We start from the raw sequence: 15,518 nt of genomic DNA, 5'->3' as shown, positions 1-15,518 counted from the left end.
ACACCTGGTCAGGTAACTCCACACCTGTCTGCAGAGCTCTTTGATCCAACAGGAAATCACTTTTTAAAAAAATGTTTAGCTAATAGTTTCAGCTTGAAGACATCTGTCCTGAAACTCGTCTCTTCTCAGGAGCTGCTCCTCTCACATCGGGTTGGTGGTGTGGAGAGGCTTACCTGAGCTCAGCTCTCGTTGTGAAACTTTGCTCCGCCCACCAGCTTACAACACGGTGAGTCACACCTGAATGGTTAACTCCTGACCCTGTGATTGGCTCTTGATGATGTCACTCAGATTTGGCTGTGTGATGTCACCGTTGTGACCCTTTTTGTTTCCTAGACGACGGGCAGCAAGCTGCTGTCCCATCCCTCCCACAGCAAACATGGCCGCCGGCGGGGTCAGGGGTTTGGGGTCCGGTCCAGTCTGGGGGCGCTGGGTTCTCTGTGGAGGGACAAGAAGGATGACCAGAGAGAAGAGGAGGAGGAGGAGGAGGAAGATCAGGAGGTGTTCTCCCCAAACACCACTACACTTACAGGCACTCGTGTGACATCATCAAACGGAGACAATTACATCATCCTGTCACCTGTTAATCCAGGAGGACAGGTGAGTCAGAGGGGGCTGTCCTTATGATGGAAAAGAACAGATTTATCTGAGTTTGATCTCAAACCTTTTACCGAACGATTTCAGATTTAATTTGAGCATGGAGCACCAAGAGTAAAATTAAAAGAATGTCAAATCTTAAATTTACACAAGAAAATCTAAATGTAAAAATTAAATCTTAAATATGGAAGTTAAATGATAAATTTAGTATTTAAAAATTTCAGAAGTCATTGGTGCAAGGCTTCTGTTAAGATGATGTCAACGCTGCTAACACTGCTAATGCTGCTAACACTGCTAATGCTGCTAACACTGATAATGCTGCTACCACCACTAATGTTGCTAACTCTGCTAATGTTGCTAATGCTGCTAATGTTGCTAGTGCTGCTACCACGGCTAATGTTTCTAATTCTGCTAATGTTGCTAACTCTGCTAATGCTGCTACCACTGCTAATGTTGCTAACTTTGCTAATGTTGCTAACTCTGCTAATGCTGCTAGTGCTGATAATACTGCTACTACTGCTAATGTTGCTAACTCTGCTAATGTTGCTAACTCTGCTAATGTTGCTAACACTGCTAATGCTGCTACCACTGCTAATGTTGCTAACTCTGCTAATGCTGCTAGTGCTGATAATACTGCTACTACTGCTAATGTTGCTAACTCTGCTAATGTTACTAACTCTGCTAATGTTGCTAACACTGCTAGCTCTGCTAATGCTGCTAACACTGCTAATGCTGCTAGCACTGCTAATGCTGCCAACACTGCTAAGGCTGCTGATACTGCTAATGATGCTAACACTGCTCAAGCTGCTAATGCTTTTTAGGCTGTTCACGCTTCTGATGGTGTTAACTCTGCTGACGCTGCTAACTCTGCTGACGCTGCTAATGCTGCTAACAATGCTAAGGCTTCTATACAATACATCAAACTTGCAGCCAGAGTCCAAGCTGCACTTAAATTTGCCAAAAAGGTATCATCCATGTTGTTTTGAACACATTGATAGATTTATTTTTTAATGCCATCTTTAGCAGCATTAGCAGGGTTAGCAGCATTAGCAGCATCAGCAGCATTAGCCTTTGTTGCTGAATGATGACGTCACAACAAAAGCTGCGCACCAACAGCAAAGGCTATGTTCCATTCTGAAATGCTTCACTTTCACATTTAGATTTAGGATTTAACATTTAGACACAATATTTAAATTTAGCATTTAGTAAAAAGTAGCTAAATGTAAGAACAGTGAGCTAAACAATAAAATGAATTTGTTCTGGTGAATTTCTGCTGTAACCAGATGTTCTGTTTCAGCTCCTTCATCCGGTGTACCAGGACAGGAACGGAACAATCGGTGAGTCCGATCGGACCCTGGTTTGTTGATAAATGTACTGATCAGAACCTGATGGGGGTCTCTGTGGTTCTGCAGGTCGTCTGTACCAGACTCACCCCTGCAGAGGTCAGAACCTCCTTCACAATCCTCGACCCGGGAAGTCCCAGCGACCGTCAGCCAGCCGCACCTCCACGCTGCCTCCCCCGCAGCCCAGAACCGCTCCGTCGGCCCCCCATGGTAACCATGGGAACTACCAGAACTGTACCATCGTTCAGTCCCACCTGCCCCGCTCCGGGTACGGAAACTACGTCACCCTGGCACCCAAAACCCTCATCTTCCCCATCTTTGTCCAGGTCAGGATTATTTATCTAACCCCCTCTTAACACCAGAAACGGTTCAGAACTGGTCCAGAACTGGTCCAAACTCTCCTTTCATGGTTAAAGAACTGAGTTGTTGTTGTTTTCAGCCTCTGGATCTCTGCAGCCCCGACAGAACTCTGCTCATGTCGGAGGAGATGATCCTGCATCAGGCCGACTTGCTGCCTGCGAAGGTAACCGAACCCTGCTCCGGTCCAAAACCAGTCAGTCGATTTCTATAAAAAATGCTCCGAATGCGGAACGGATCAATACCAAGAAACAATCTTCAGCTTGGTTCTGATGTTTCACTGGAAGAAAAGAAAAAGAAACAGGATTGGTAGATTTCTGTCTGCAGAGTATCGACGGATTCATCGTTTTATTTTAGAGTCATGAAAAACATGAAGAACCTGATCTGCCTCAGAGAGCTGATCCAGGATCAGTTTCACATTAATGGACCCTCCTGATGCTGCCCCCCTGCACGCGCGCACACACACACACACACACACACACACACACACACACACACACACACACACACACACACACACACACACACACACACACACACACACACACACACACACACACACACACACACACACACACACAGAGCTGTTTCTGGGAATCCTCCTCGTTTTGTTTTCAGGGTTTCAGTAAACCTCCAGCTGAGATGTTTATCAGATGTCTGACTCTAACGGAGGATATCGATGGCGGCTCCACGTCCCGGTGTCTTTAAACCTCCAACCTGTTCACCTCAGAACATCGTCCTCCTTCTTTATCGTACCAGAAGCTCGCCAGAAATAGAAATGAAGCCAAAATGATGTGAAAAACTGAACGTCGCCTTACAGAAAAAAAGAGTTTGTTGGATTTTGGCTTCATTTTTGTTGAATAAATGAAGTTGGTACCATTCTTTGAAAAAATGTGCATCACCCAGACTTTTAGACAAACATTATCTAATAACTGAGAAACAACAGAGTTGTTAAATAGTTATTAAATACATTTTGTTGTGTACTTGGAGTCTGTAGATGGCAGAAATTTGTAATTATTTTTGGGTTATATTTTTCAATCTGTTCAGTTTTCTCTAATCCTAACCCTAACTCTGTTCTGTCTTAACCTATTAATGTAGAAAAAAAGTTGATTGATTGATTATTGATCAGTAACGTCACAGTATTTGCTGCAGAACCGATAAACAAAGTCATGGACTCCCAACTAACGAATTCAAGGCTCTGCAGACTGGTGGTCTTCATTTTCCTCTGGCTCTGATTCAGACTCTGGCTCAGACTCTCTGATTCAGACTCTGGTTCAGACTGATTCAGACTCTGGTTCAGACTCTGGTTCAGACTCTGGCTCAGACTCTCTGGTTCAGACTGGTTCAGACTCTCTGACTCAGACTCTGGTTCAGACTCTAGTTCAGACTTTGTGGTTCAGACTCTGGTTCAGACTCTCTGGTTCAGACTCTGGCTCAGACTCTCTGGCTCAGACTCTGTGGTTCAGACTCTGGCTCAGACTCTGTGGTTCAGACTCTGGTTCAGACTCTCTGGTTCAGACTCTGGCTCAGACTCTGGCTCAGACTCTGGCTCAGACTCTGTGGTTCAGACTCTGGCTCAGACTCTGGTTCAGACTCTCTGGTTCAGACTCTGGTTCAGACTCTCTGACTCAGACTCTGGTTCAGACTCTGGGTCCAACTTGTGAGACATGATGGAAAAGTCTTCTCTTGTTGAGATCTTTTAATTCATTTGTAAATAAAAGGTTTCTGCACAGCTAGATATTCATATCTGTGCTGTCAAACTACAAAAAGGACCAAATGTGGTGGCGCCTCATTTACATTCAAAGAGACAGCATCAAAACGAGTTGGTCACCAGTTTTAGTCCTGAGATAAATGAACACATATTTTCTGTGTGTTTCAGGTCACGGTGTTGATCTACAGCGACCTGCTGCTGTTTACCAGAGAGGATGAAGCTGGGCGCTGTAATGTCCTGCAGAGTCCTCTGTACCTGAACACAGTCCAGCTCAGAGAGGGTAATGTGTTCCTGCTGTTTTTATCTGCACAGGAAGTGATGTCATCGTGCTTCTTCAGTAACTTACTGCTTTGCGTCACAGCTACCATGAGAAATTTTAATGTGTGAGTCTTCCCAGGACTCTCAGATCAACCAAATTACCAAAACACATCATTTACCAGCTCTGCAGTTCTCTGCTGTAGAGCTCCTTCAGGTGGAAAACACTCAGTATCACCACCGAGTCAGTCTGAGCTGAGAAGAAAAAGATTTAAGGTTTTCAGCAGTTTTATTTTTTCTTTGAATATTTTACCTGAAAGACGAAGTCCTCCTGGCCCCACATGGGGCGCCATAATGTTGAGATTTTAATTTTAGATTTAAACAAGCATCTGTTTACCTTTTGATCTTTTATATTTTCATTTTAACTACAGATGTTGAAAAACAAAAAAGGATAGTTATTTGCTGCCTTTTTATTTTTCAACCAATTAAATTTTGTTAAGAGCGAAAGTTGTTATAATCTGAATGGGGTAGAGATGTTTGTGAAACCTGGATTTCAAACTAGTTTTAGGGAGCGGTGTTCTTCCATACAAGGAATAAGACTATGGAACAATCTGGAGAGTGATGTCAAAAATGCCAGATCAATGTTTATGTTTAAGAGAATGATAAAAGTCACTTTGTTAAAGAAATATGAAACAATATAATGTGTATTAATACGAATTGTTGTTCGACAAGGATTTGAGGTATTTTTAGTTTAGTTTTTCTTGTTTGTAGATTATTACTGTTTAAACGTATTAATTTTGGGAGGAAAAAGGCGCCAATGCTATAAGGTTTATTTTTCTTCTTTCTCCCGCTTTTCTTTTTATGTGATTTGTATTTTTATTGTATATAAATTTATTTAGTTATTTTTCAAGAGATGAATAAAAGGAAAAAGGCAACAACAAAAAGTCAAAATTTCCATTTCTGGAGTATAAAAAGAAATTAAATGATGTAAATTTTAAATGAATAACCAAAAAGTACACAGACCAACCAGGGCCCCATTGTTAGACAGTCGGATGAGATTTATTTACATCAGACGATTTATTAGCTGTTTTATGTTGTTTTGGTCGTCTCGTAATCTGGATCTCTTGGGAGCTGCTCAGGAGCTTCAAATATTTAACCACAATAAACAGTAGATTCAGATCAACAGACTTATGGACACTGAAAAAAAATTATAATAATTCTGACTTTTTTCTCAAAATTCAGTTTTTAATCTCAGAATTCTGATTTGTTTGTTGTTGTTTTTTTTCAGCGGCCCTAGTCCTCTTTCATAGACTTGTCTGTAAAACTATGTTATTTGTAATTTCTTGATTCAGTCAGTCAAACCTTGGATCTGGTCTGAACTGACCCCTCTCAGCCAATCAAAAGCTTGGATTTGATGTTTACTTTGTTGTTATTTTCAGTGTCATCCGAGCCTCTCCACATCTACTTCCTGCAGAGCTCTCAGAGCTGCTGGCGCTGTCTCTTCAGCTTGGAGGCCTTCAGCATCGAGCAGAAGGTCCGGGTCAGCCTCTGCCTCCATGACAACATACAGCTTCAGCTGGTTTCCACAGAAAGCGGCCGCAGCCAGCAGGTAGGACACCTTCATGTTCACTAACAGCCACCTGTCCAGGTAGAACTCAGGACTGTTCCAGGTCTCTGAAACTCTAAACCATTCCAAGAGTCCAGTAAAAGAAACATCTTCTTCTCCTCAGCTCTCAGAACTCCCTTCAGATTTTGGCCTCCTGTCTCTGGGACAGTCCGACCTCCTTTATCACCCGTCTTCTCCTTACGCCACCCTCTGTGACCCCCAAAGACCCGCCTCCCCCTCTCCTTACTCCTGTGGATCCCTCCTCTCTTCCTCGACCACTCCTCCTCCTCCTCCCCTCCCCTCTGCCTCCGCCCCCGTGCACATCTCTTCCTCACCCACCTCCATGACCCTCACCTCTCCTCCTCCTCCGTACATCTACCCGCCGTGCTCCTCCGCCTCCTCCACTCTGAGGAGTCCTGTCTGGAAAGAGAGGGGGGAGACGGAGGAAGATGGGAGAACCAAGAGGAGACGAGAGGAGGAGGTTGGGGAGCGGCAGCAGGGGGAGGGGGAGAGCGCGTCTGAGACGTCGGAGAGCGTGGGAGGTGTTGTTGGGCAGGGCCTCCTGATCAGCCCCCACCTCTTCAACCTGAAAGATGAGTGTGAAGAGGAGGAGGAGAGCGATGATGAAGAGGGAGGAAGTGATGAGGAGTTCACCTCCAGACCTGCAGGTTGGTTTTGTTACCAGAGTTCCTGTTTCTGGACTAAAATGGGCTGAAAGAAATGCTCTCTCTGCTTTGTTTCAGTTCTGCGTCGCTCTCTCTCTGAGGGCTCGTTGCTGCAGGAACCTCGATCTCCACGTTTCCTGTCTGACAGCACCATTCACCGTCTGACCCGCACTGCGACCTTTGACCTCAGCCTTGCCTCAAGCCCCAACCCCAATCCTCCCTCCCCTCAGACTCTGAGGAAACACTTGACCAAGGAAGGGGTGTCCCTGCACCACATGTTGCTTCTGCTCCACGGCACCAAGGTACAGACCAGAACCAGAATCCAGTTTCACCAACATACAGACTCTCAGAGCAGTCCTAAAACCCTGACCCAAAGACCTTAACACAGCAATGTGGACCGTTACTGACCATCAAGAATAAACATAGACCATAACAGACCAACACCAAAACAGGCCAATACAGACCATCATAGACCATTGTAGACCAACGCAGACCAAAACAGACTAATACCAAACACCATGGACCATAGACATGAATGAACCAGACTAGACCAGTGTGATGAAGTTTTACAGTTTCTTTCTTCATTCAGGATGAAGAGTCCAGAAACCGTCAGCTCAAGAAGAAGACCAAGAGTCTGTAAGTAAACCAGAAGACATTCATTCCTTCATTCATTCATTCATTCATTCATTCATTCATTCATTCATTCATTCATTCATTCAGTCAGTCAGTCAGTCAGTCAGTCAGTCATTCAGCCAGCCTGTAAGTTAGTTAGTTAGTTAGTTAGTTAGTTAGTTAGTTGTTCTGACTTGTCCTTGTGACTTTTCAGGGTCGCTGATGTACGAAGCCGTTTGGCGTTTCTACGGAGACGTAAGAACTGTACCGGTATCCATGGTAACAGTTTGGAGAAAGCTCTAAGAAACCACAGGTAGGAAACCATCAGGATCACCGTGAACTAGATCCAAAACTGATTCCTACCTGGACCCTGAAACCTGGTCTCTGTTTGGTGTTTCAGACCGTCTGTAGGAGAAGTACTGAGGTGGGCGGAGAGTCTGGAGGCGTTGCTGACCAATCAGTGTAAGACTTCCTGTTCACCTTGAACCAGTTGTTTGTAGGTGAAGATACGGTCAGTTTACAGATTCGGTCTCTTGTTCTGATTGGTCAGATGGTCTGGCAGTGTTTCGTCACTTCCTGAGGTCAGAGTTCAGCGAAGAGAACCTGGACTTCTGGTTGGCTGTGGAGAGATTCAGGAGGACACGCCCCTTTAGTAAGATGGCCGCCAGGGCTGAGAAAATCTACAATGAGTTTATTTCTCCTAACGCAGTGAGACAGGTAACCTGTTTGTCATCATTTCCTCTGATTGGTCTAAAAACCATCAGTTGACCCCAGCTGTTCTGTCTCCAGGTCAACGTGGACTCATTCGTCAGAGACTCAACAAATCAAAGCCTACGGTTCTGTGTTAACCCCGCCTCCTTCCAGCTGGCCCAGGATCAGATCTTTACCCTCATGGAGACTGACAGTTACCCACGATTCCTCAGGTCCCGCCTCTATGCTCAGCTGGCCAATCCAAATCTAGAGACGGAGCCGCCCAATCAGAGGAGGTCTAACAGCCAATCGTGAGCAGGGATGAATGAGTGAACCAATCAGAACAGCTGATCAATAAAGAGGACATTTCCAGCTGCATTATGCAGTATTTTCAGCTCATATTTGGACTTCAGTGTTAAAAGTTCAGTGTTGGACTTTATGATTTTAATAAATTGTTTAGTTTAAGATGTGTCTGTTTTAATGAAGTTTAACCTCTTTGTGTTGAGTCTGTACCATCAAAGCCAGAGGGACGGTTAGCTTGTTAGCATTTTCTGTTTTTCTGTCTGATGAAACAGCTTTTTATTAAAAATTATTCTCGTGGCTGTTAACACGTTTGACTGGTTTCTTTCCTGTCGGCCTCAACTGGATTTTATCTTCATTGCTTAAACCCCAAAAACAAAATATTTTATCCCAAATGCTTTAAGAGGAACCAGCAGACCAGAAGCTGTGATGTCATGATACTGATTTTATAATTTTTTTAACAAACTAACTAAAGTTATTGTGTAGTTATGTTTGTTGTTTCTGTTTTACAATAAAAGATGTTAATGTTGGACCCACAGCTGGTTCGGTTTTGTCACTAGTTTTGGGGAAGAATGATTACTCTGCTCCGATTTTAAATTAATGAGTCAGAATTTAGTTAAATTTTATTTTAATAAGTTTCAGAATCTTATTTATTTATTTATTCGTTTGGACCTGATAAACCACACTGTGGTACTGGTCTGGTACTGATTTGCTTCTCAGAGTGAAACACTGACATCCAGTGGTCATTTAAGGAATTACAGCCTCACCTTGAAGTTGTTTCACAATTTAAAAAAATGCAGTTTTTCTTATTTAGTATTTGTTTTTGTATCTGTTGTGTATTTTAAAAGGTTTTAGTTGAATCCACCTGAGATTCTGACTCTGACCATAAAGGCCATCGAGTTCAGATAAACACCATCTTATTAAAACAAAGATTTCTTTCTGTCAGAGCAGACGTCATTAACGTGAGACAAAAGAAAACACAGGGACACACTGCAGCTGTTTTATTACAGAGACACATCTGGACACTCTCTTTCAGGGACTGGGACCTTGGACTAACCAGCCAGGATGTGTTTAACGAACTCGGTGTAGTTGATGTGTCCGTTGGCGTCCTCCTGTCCCGCCATGAGACGGTCCACCTCATCTTCAGTCATCTTCTCCCCCAGAGTGGCGAGGACATGGCGTAGCTCCGCCCCCATCACGGTGCCGTTGCCCTCCTTGTCAAAGACCCTCAGACCCTCCACAAAGTCCTCGAAGTTGCCCTGCTCTTTGGCGCGGGCCACGTGCTGCAGCATGGGCAGGAAGGTGTCGAAGTCCAGCAGCTTGACGTTCATCTCCTCGGCCTTCGGTCTCCCCAGCAGCTTCAGGACCTCGTCGTTGGTGGGGTTGTGTCCCAGCGCCCTCATAACGTCGCCGCACTGGGCGTAGGTGATCTTCATCTCCCCCGTGGGCGTCTCGTCAAACAGCGAGAAGGCGTCTCTGAACTCTTCGATCTGGTCTGGACTGAACTCCACCACGATGCTCTTCAGGTCCACCTCCGGAGGTTTGGGCTCCGGCTCCACGGGCTTTGGAGGAGGAGGAGGCTCCTCCTTCTTCACCTCCACCTTCTTTACCTCCGGCTTCTTTGGTTCCACCTTCTTAGGAGGCATGCTGCTGCAGTGCAAAGGGCAGAGATGGAGGAAGCGTCCTGCCGGCTGCTTTATAGAGGCCGGTGAGGGAGAGCGGAGAGGAGCAGACCAAAGATGGAAGAAAACTGGAATAGAAACACTCAGGAGATAAGAGACCAGAGATAAGAAGCTTCCAGAACCTGTAGAGGCAGGCAGACTGAGGGCTGCTTCACATCATGGTTTCACCAACAGAAATAAACCAACCTGATGGTTCTGTGCTGAGGACGTCAGCAGAACCGGATTGAACATTTAAACAGTTTCAGTCACGCAATGATGTTAACAAAACTTCCCGTAAAGCTACAACTAAACCCCTGGCAAATTAATAACAAGCCACTAACCAACTACTAACAAGCTACTAGCCAACTACTAACAAAGTATTAACAAGCTACCAAAAAGCCCTGCTAAAAACTACACACCAAATTACCATCAAACACTAATAACCTGCTTTTAAACGTCACACAACAACCATCAGGCTATGAACACGTGTCAGAACTGTACACAAACTACCATCAGACTACCATTAGACTATCATCAGACTACCATCGGATTACCATCAGACTACCATTAGACTATCATCAGACTACCATCGGATTACCATCAGACTACCATCAGACTATCATCAGACTACCGTCGGATTACCATCAGACTACCATCGGATTACCATCAGACTACCATCAGACTATCATCAAACTACCATCGGATTACCATCAGACTACCATCGGATTACCATCAGACTACCATCGGATTACCATCAGACTACCATCGGATTACCATCAAACTACCATCAGACTATCATCAGACTATCATCGGATTACCATCGGATTACCATCAGACTACCATCGGATTACCATCAAACTACCATTAGACTACCATCAGACTACCATCAAACTACCATCAGACTACCATCAGACTACCATCAGACTACAGACACTTTACAATACTCATCTAACATGAAGAGGAATTTGTTTTATATTTATTGTGTAAATCTTAGGGAACATGTACACAGCCTGGTGTCTTGTTCCTGACAGGCACTGGTGGTCTCCTGGACTGATGTGGGTTCAGACCCTGCTGCAGGATTCCTCTGGTCTTGTGGACCTCCAAACCTCCCTGACTTTATTCTCTGGACTCTATTTCTGTCTCTTTATCTGTGGAGCTGATGGATGCACGCAGACACTGTGATAAGGAAGTCCATTACCCAGCATGCTCTCTGTTTTCCTGCTGGGACGGGGCTCATCTCAACAACACAACTGCAGAGACACCAGACTCAGTCAGTTCTTCCTCTGACCTGGTCTCTGTGTGGATCCACAGGAGCTCTGAGGACCAGAACCTCCTCTTACATGTGGTTTGTTTGGTTCTGTAGGATCTGCAGGAGATCAGGTTCTGTCTCCACAGAAACCTTCAACATTCCTCCACATAAACTTCTGTCTGACCTGAAAATATCAGTTTATCTGCTGACTGAGCAGCTGTGGTCCAGGTGTGGTTTCTATGGTTCAGGAGTGGTTTATATGGTCCATGTGCAGTTTCTATGGTCCAGGTGTGGTTACTATGGTCCAGGTGTGGTTTCTATGGTTCAGGAGTGGTTTATATGGTCCAGGTGTGGTTACTATGGTCAAGGTGTGGTTACTATGGTACAGGTGTGCTTACTATGGTCCAGGTGCGGTTTCTATGGTCCAGGTGTGCTTACTATGGTCCAAGTGTGGTTCCGGTCCAGGTATGGTTTCTATGGTCCAGGTGCAGTTTCTATGGTCCAAGTGTGGTTTCTATGCTCCAAGTGCGGTTTCTGTCGTTTGTATGGTCCAGGTGTGGTTTCTATGGTCCAGGAGTGGTTCTATGGCAAGAAAACAAACATAAACACATGTTAATAATATAAATAATAACAAACACAAACATGTGGAGAGTGAGTAAAGGCAGCAGCAGAGTGAGGAACTGTGGTCAGTTTATAGCAGCAGAACTAAAGGATACTTCAGGAAACCCAAATATGAAAAATAAAAGTCTTAAAGTAGACAGAGTGTCAGCCTCACCAGAAACTGGAAGTTGGTTCCACAAGAGAGTTGTCTGAGAACTGAAAACTCAGCAACCTGTTTTAGAACCTCTAGGAACCACAAGGAAACCTTTTCATTTTGTGTTTTTAAAAGATTTTATGTTAAATAAAAATAATTAACTGAGTTCTTTCTGTGTTTTTCAGGCCCTCAGACAAACTGCAGCTCCCCGAGCTCCACTGAATCAAGTTCAACAATGCAGGAATGTGTGTGTGTCTGTGCGTGCGTGTGTGTGTGTGTGTGTGTGTGTGTGTGTGTGTGTGTGTGTGTGTGTGTGTGTGTGTGTGTGTGTGTGTGTGTAAGAGCTGACAGATATTTCATTCGATGGAAGAACGAGGGGACAGAAGTAACAGAACCAGAGAAAACAGGAGGAAGAAGAAGAAGAGCGACAGCAGAACTCGTGGATGAACATTTGGAGGAACCGTGTGTCGTTCAGGTGAAGACAGAAAAGTTAGGAAACTTTTTATTGTTGCCTGTTTCATTTGTGCGTTTTTTTATGTTCCCGTGAGCGGAGTTCTGATCTCCAGCTCAGAGTTTTTGCTCTGAACTGTTTGAGGTGAAACTTTATGCCTTTTAGTCCTGATTTCAGGTGAGTTTAAGTTTCTCTCAGGTTCTGTTTGTGTATGGTTTCCTCAGGCTGACACCAGGTGGCGCTAAAAACACCTGCCCTGTTTGTATGAATGCTGCTGATCTTTCATGCATTCATGAGGGAGTGAGGGAGTGAGTCTTTGTGTTGTAAATGTGATTAGACTCACGGAGCGACTGTGTTGTTGTTGACCTACTTGTGCTGAAGCACAAACCGTCTCTTTCAGCCTGAATCGAACCTCTTGTCCACCTTCAGCTCGATATGTTATTTATAAAAAACTTTATTTTTCTACAAGCAGGTTTAAAACACACTCCTGACTTACAGTTCTAACATTTTAGTTTTTAACAAGAGTTTATTGTTCCTGAGTGACGGTTAGATGGGTCAATGGATCGGGGTCTTGTCCCCAGTAATGAGGGCGTTGCTTCGGTTGGTTGTGGTGAGGAAAGAGTTGAATGAAAACTTTTAATTTACTGGTCCGTCTAGGTTCCAGCCCTCACCTGTGGTCATGGATCCATGAATGACTCTGGACACAATCGTCTGAAACAAACTTCCTTCATAGAGTGGCAGGGATTTGATAAATCTGTGTTTGTTGAATCATTTTATTTTGAAGGAGACAGACAGGGGAGACAAATTCCATCAGGTTTACACCATCTGTTGACAGGAAACAGAGGCAGATACCTGTTGACAGAAGTCACAGGTGTGATCCAGGTCTCTCCTCACTTTGGCCTACATAAACCCAACCACAAACTGGTCACCTGTGGCATTGAAAGATCTGAGCCACATAAACCAAACTATGATTGGGCCAGTTGTTGTATTGAAATATTTGGTCCACAAAAACAAAACTACGACTGACACAGTTGATGCATTGAAATATTTGGTCCACATAAACCAAACTATGACTGAGCCAGTTGTTGCATTGACACATTTGGGTCACATTAACCAAACTATGACTGGACCACTTGTTGCATTGACACATTTGGGCCACATAAACCAAACTACAGCTGAGCTACTTGTGGCATTGACCCATTTGGTCTGCAAAATCCAAACTACGACTGGGCCATTTGTTGCATTGATATATTTGGGCCACTTAAACCAAACTACGATTGGGCCAGTTGTTGCATTGATACATTTGGGCCACACAAACCAAACTACGATTGAGGCAGTTGTTGCATTGATACATTTGGGCCACATAACAACACTACGACTGAGAAAGTTATTGTTGCAATAACACATTTGGGTCTCATAAACCAAACTACGACTGGACCAGTTGTTGCACTGACCCACTGGGCCACATAAAAAAAACTATGACTGGGCCAGTTTTGGCAAAACAGTGCCATCAATGCCAGACATGGCCCACATCTAATTAACAAACCATTTGACATGCCATCAGTAGCAGCTTGGCACCTGATCTGGCCCACACCTGTCTGCTATGTGGGGTTTGTCTCTCATGTCTTCTTGTCCTCCTTGTCCAGATATAACTCCACCCACAGATGAGAGCGTCACCCTCAGAGAGGTCCACACCTCCACCGCACCAACATGGCTGAGAAGAACCTCCCCACTCCGACCTCGGGGTCTTCACCTGCTCACAACGGGACGATTGGGGTGGTATCAAAACGCTCTCCAAGTTCTCACCAAAACGGCTCTTTGGAACCGGGACTAGAACGCCAGAGTCCCAGAAAAAGCAGGACTCCAGCCTCCACCTCACCCCTTAGGACCCTCAGGGCTCTTAGAGGCCTCAGAACTCCTGCAACAAGTTCTGGTTCTGAAGAGGCCTCCAGTTCCAGCAGACCCCGGGGCCAGAGCTTCGGCTCTGTACTAAGCTCCAGAACCAGATCCATCACCGCTAAAGACAAGGCAAGTGTCTGCTGCTGTAGACCCAGCTGGTGTTCACAGTCTGACTCAGAACCTGTAAGGACAACAAGAGGAAGTTAAAGGATAACTTTTGACAGGCTCCGCCCACTTTTGGATGGAAATAAATAAATGCTGGTGACATAGTAGAGCTAAGAGAGGTTTTGTGTATTTTGCAGATCAAAAGCAGCCACCAAGCAGAACCAGAAGCCCTGTTGGACCTGATTCTGGAGTCTCAGAGTCAGAGACTGGATGACCAGAGAGCCAGCCTCAGTCTGCTGCCGGACTCAGAACCAGCTGCCCTCTGTGGGGCCTGCAGTCCTGATCAGAACTCTGTCCCCAGTTTGGACTTTTACTACATGCTGATACACTACCAGGTACCTGCAGCACTCACCTGCCGACCTTCAGGACACACTAAGGTGGTAATATACAATACAGCCTGATACCAGGTACATACATGGTACTTACAGGAAACATACCTGTACAGAACAGGTACATACCTGATACCAATCAGGTTTGTGCCAGTTCCTTCAACTGGTGCTTACTGGGTACTCACTTTGTACTCATCCAGGTACCTAAATGGTACTTACTGGAACAGCTACATACCCAGTACATACTGGGTACAAACCTGGTACCAATCAGGTATGTGACAGTTATTCAACTGGTATTTACAGTGCACTCATCCAGGACCCTACCTTGACACTTACCTGGTACATAGTGGGTACTTACCAGGTGTGTACCTGGTAAGTGCCCTTTAAGTACAGAGTAACCAGTCATGTCATACTTACAGAGCACCTCAAAGTACCAGGATGTACAAATAGATACTAGATATGTACGTAAGTAGTACCAGGTATAGTTATTAGGGTTTTAAATTAACAAGGTAATAAGTCAGCTCAGTTCCCATGGGTACATGGTATGTATCCTGGTAAGTACTTGGTACAAATGCTCTAAATATCAGGTATGAACCCTGTAGGTACATGGTAATCAGTCAATTCAATCCCCAGACGCAGCTGGTATGTACCTGGAACAAACGTATGTACCAGGGGTCGGATTTATAAAACTGGCGTACGCACAATTTGAGCCCAGAAACTTGCGTACGCCACTTTTTACGCCAAGGTTGTGATTTATAAAATCCAAACTTGACGTGAAAATGTGCGGTGCCTCACGCCAGCTCTGACCCATGCGTACGCTCATTTTGGAGACGTGAAACTGCGACACAGATGGTGAAGTGAGAAATTATAACCACAC

At 44.7% G+C, this 15,518-nt stretch overlaps 3 protein-coding genes across 5 annotated transcripts in view; 2 read left to right on the top strand and 1 right to left on the bottom strand.

The window, feature by feature from the left end:
• Window positions 1-469: 469 nt before the first annotated feature.
• Window positions 470-8,669, top strand: LOC106532130 (regulator of G-protein signaling 3; the record flags this gene model as incomplete). Its single annotated transcript, XM_014028137.1, is given in 13 exon segments — window positions 470-597; window positions 1,892-1,931; window positions 2,007-2,263; window positions 2,377-2,460; window positions 4,174-4,285; window positions 5,700-5,869; window positions 5,991-6,534; window positions 6,610-6,833; window positions 7,121-7,167; window positions 7,358-7,456; window positions 7,544-7,605; window positions 7,694-7,860; window positions 7,933-8,669. Coding segments are annotated over 13 exon segments (2,150 nt in total), but the record flags the coding sequence as incomplete, so codon positions are not given.
• Window positions 8,670-9,119: 450 nt separating this feature from the next.
• Window positions 9,120-9,805, bottom strand: LOC106532129 (myosin light chain 1, cardiac muscle). Its single transcript, XM_074559772.1, has one exon. The coding sequence runs from the start codon at window positions 9,777-9,779 to the stop codon at window positions 9,186-9,188; it is 594 nt and encodes a 197-aa protein (XP_074415873.1). The 5' UTR covers window positions 9,780-9,805; the 3' UTR covers window positions 9,120-9,185.
• A 2,283-nt stretch (window positions 9,806-12,088) lies between these two features.
• The window catches only part of gpsm1a (G protein signaling modulator 1a), a 5,157-nt gene continuing 1,727 nt past the window's right edge, over window positions 12,089-15,518 (top strand). The window contains exons 1-3 of one of the 3 annotated variants that reach the window (XM_014028136.1): window positions 12,089-12,272; window positions 13,895-14,276; window positions 14,450-14,647. In XM_014028136.1, the coding sequence (XP_013883590.1) occupies window positions 13,959-14,276; window positions 14,450-14,647 (516 nt within the window). In that variant the 5' untranslated portion in view covers window positions 12,089-12,272; window positions 13,895-13,958. Of the gene's footprint in view, window positions 12,287-13,894; window positions 14,331-14,449; window positions 14,648-15,518 lie in introns of all 3 variants that reach the window. The other 2 variants (XM_014028134.1, XM_014028135.1) reach the window with 2 other exon arrangements.

The sequence above is a fragment of the Austrofundulus limnaeus genome, unplaced genomic scaffold (assembly GCF_001266775.1).
Source record: "Austrofundulus limnaeus strain Quisiro unplaced genomic scaffold, Austrofundulus_limnaeus-1.0 Scaffold720, whole genome shotgun sequence".
Lineage (NCBI taxonomy): Eukaryota > Metazoa > Chordata > Actinopteri > Cyprinodontiformes > Rivulidae > Austrofundulus > Austrofundulus limnaeus.
Note: the sequence above shows the minus strand (reverse complement) of the source record. Positions and strands in the feature narration are given on the sequence as shown.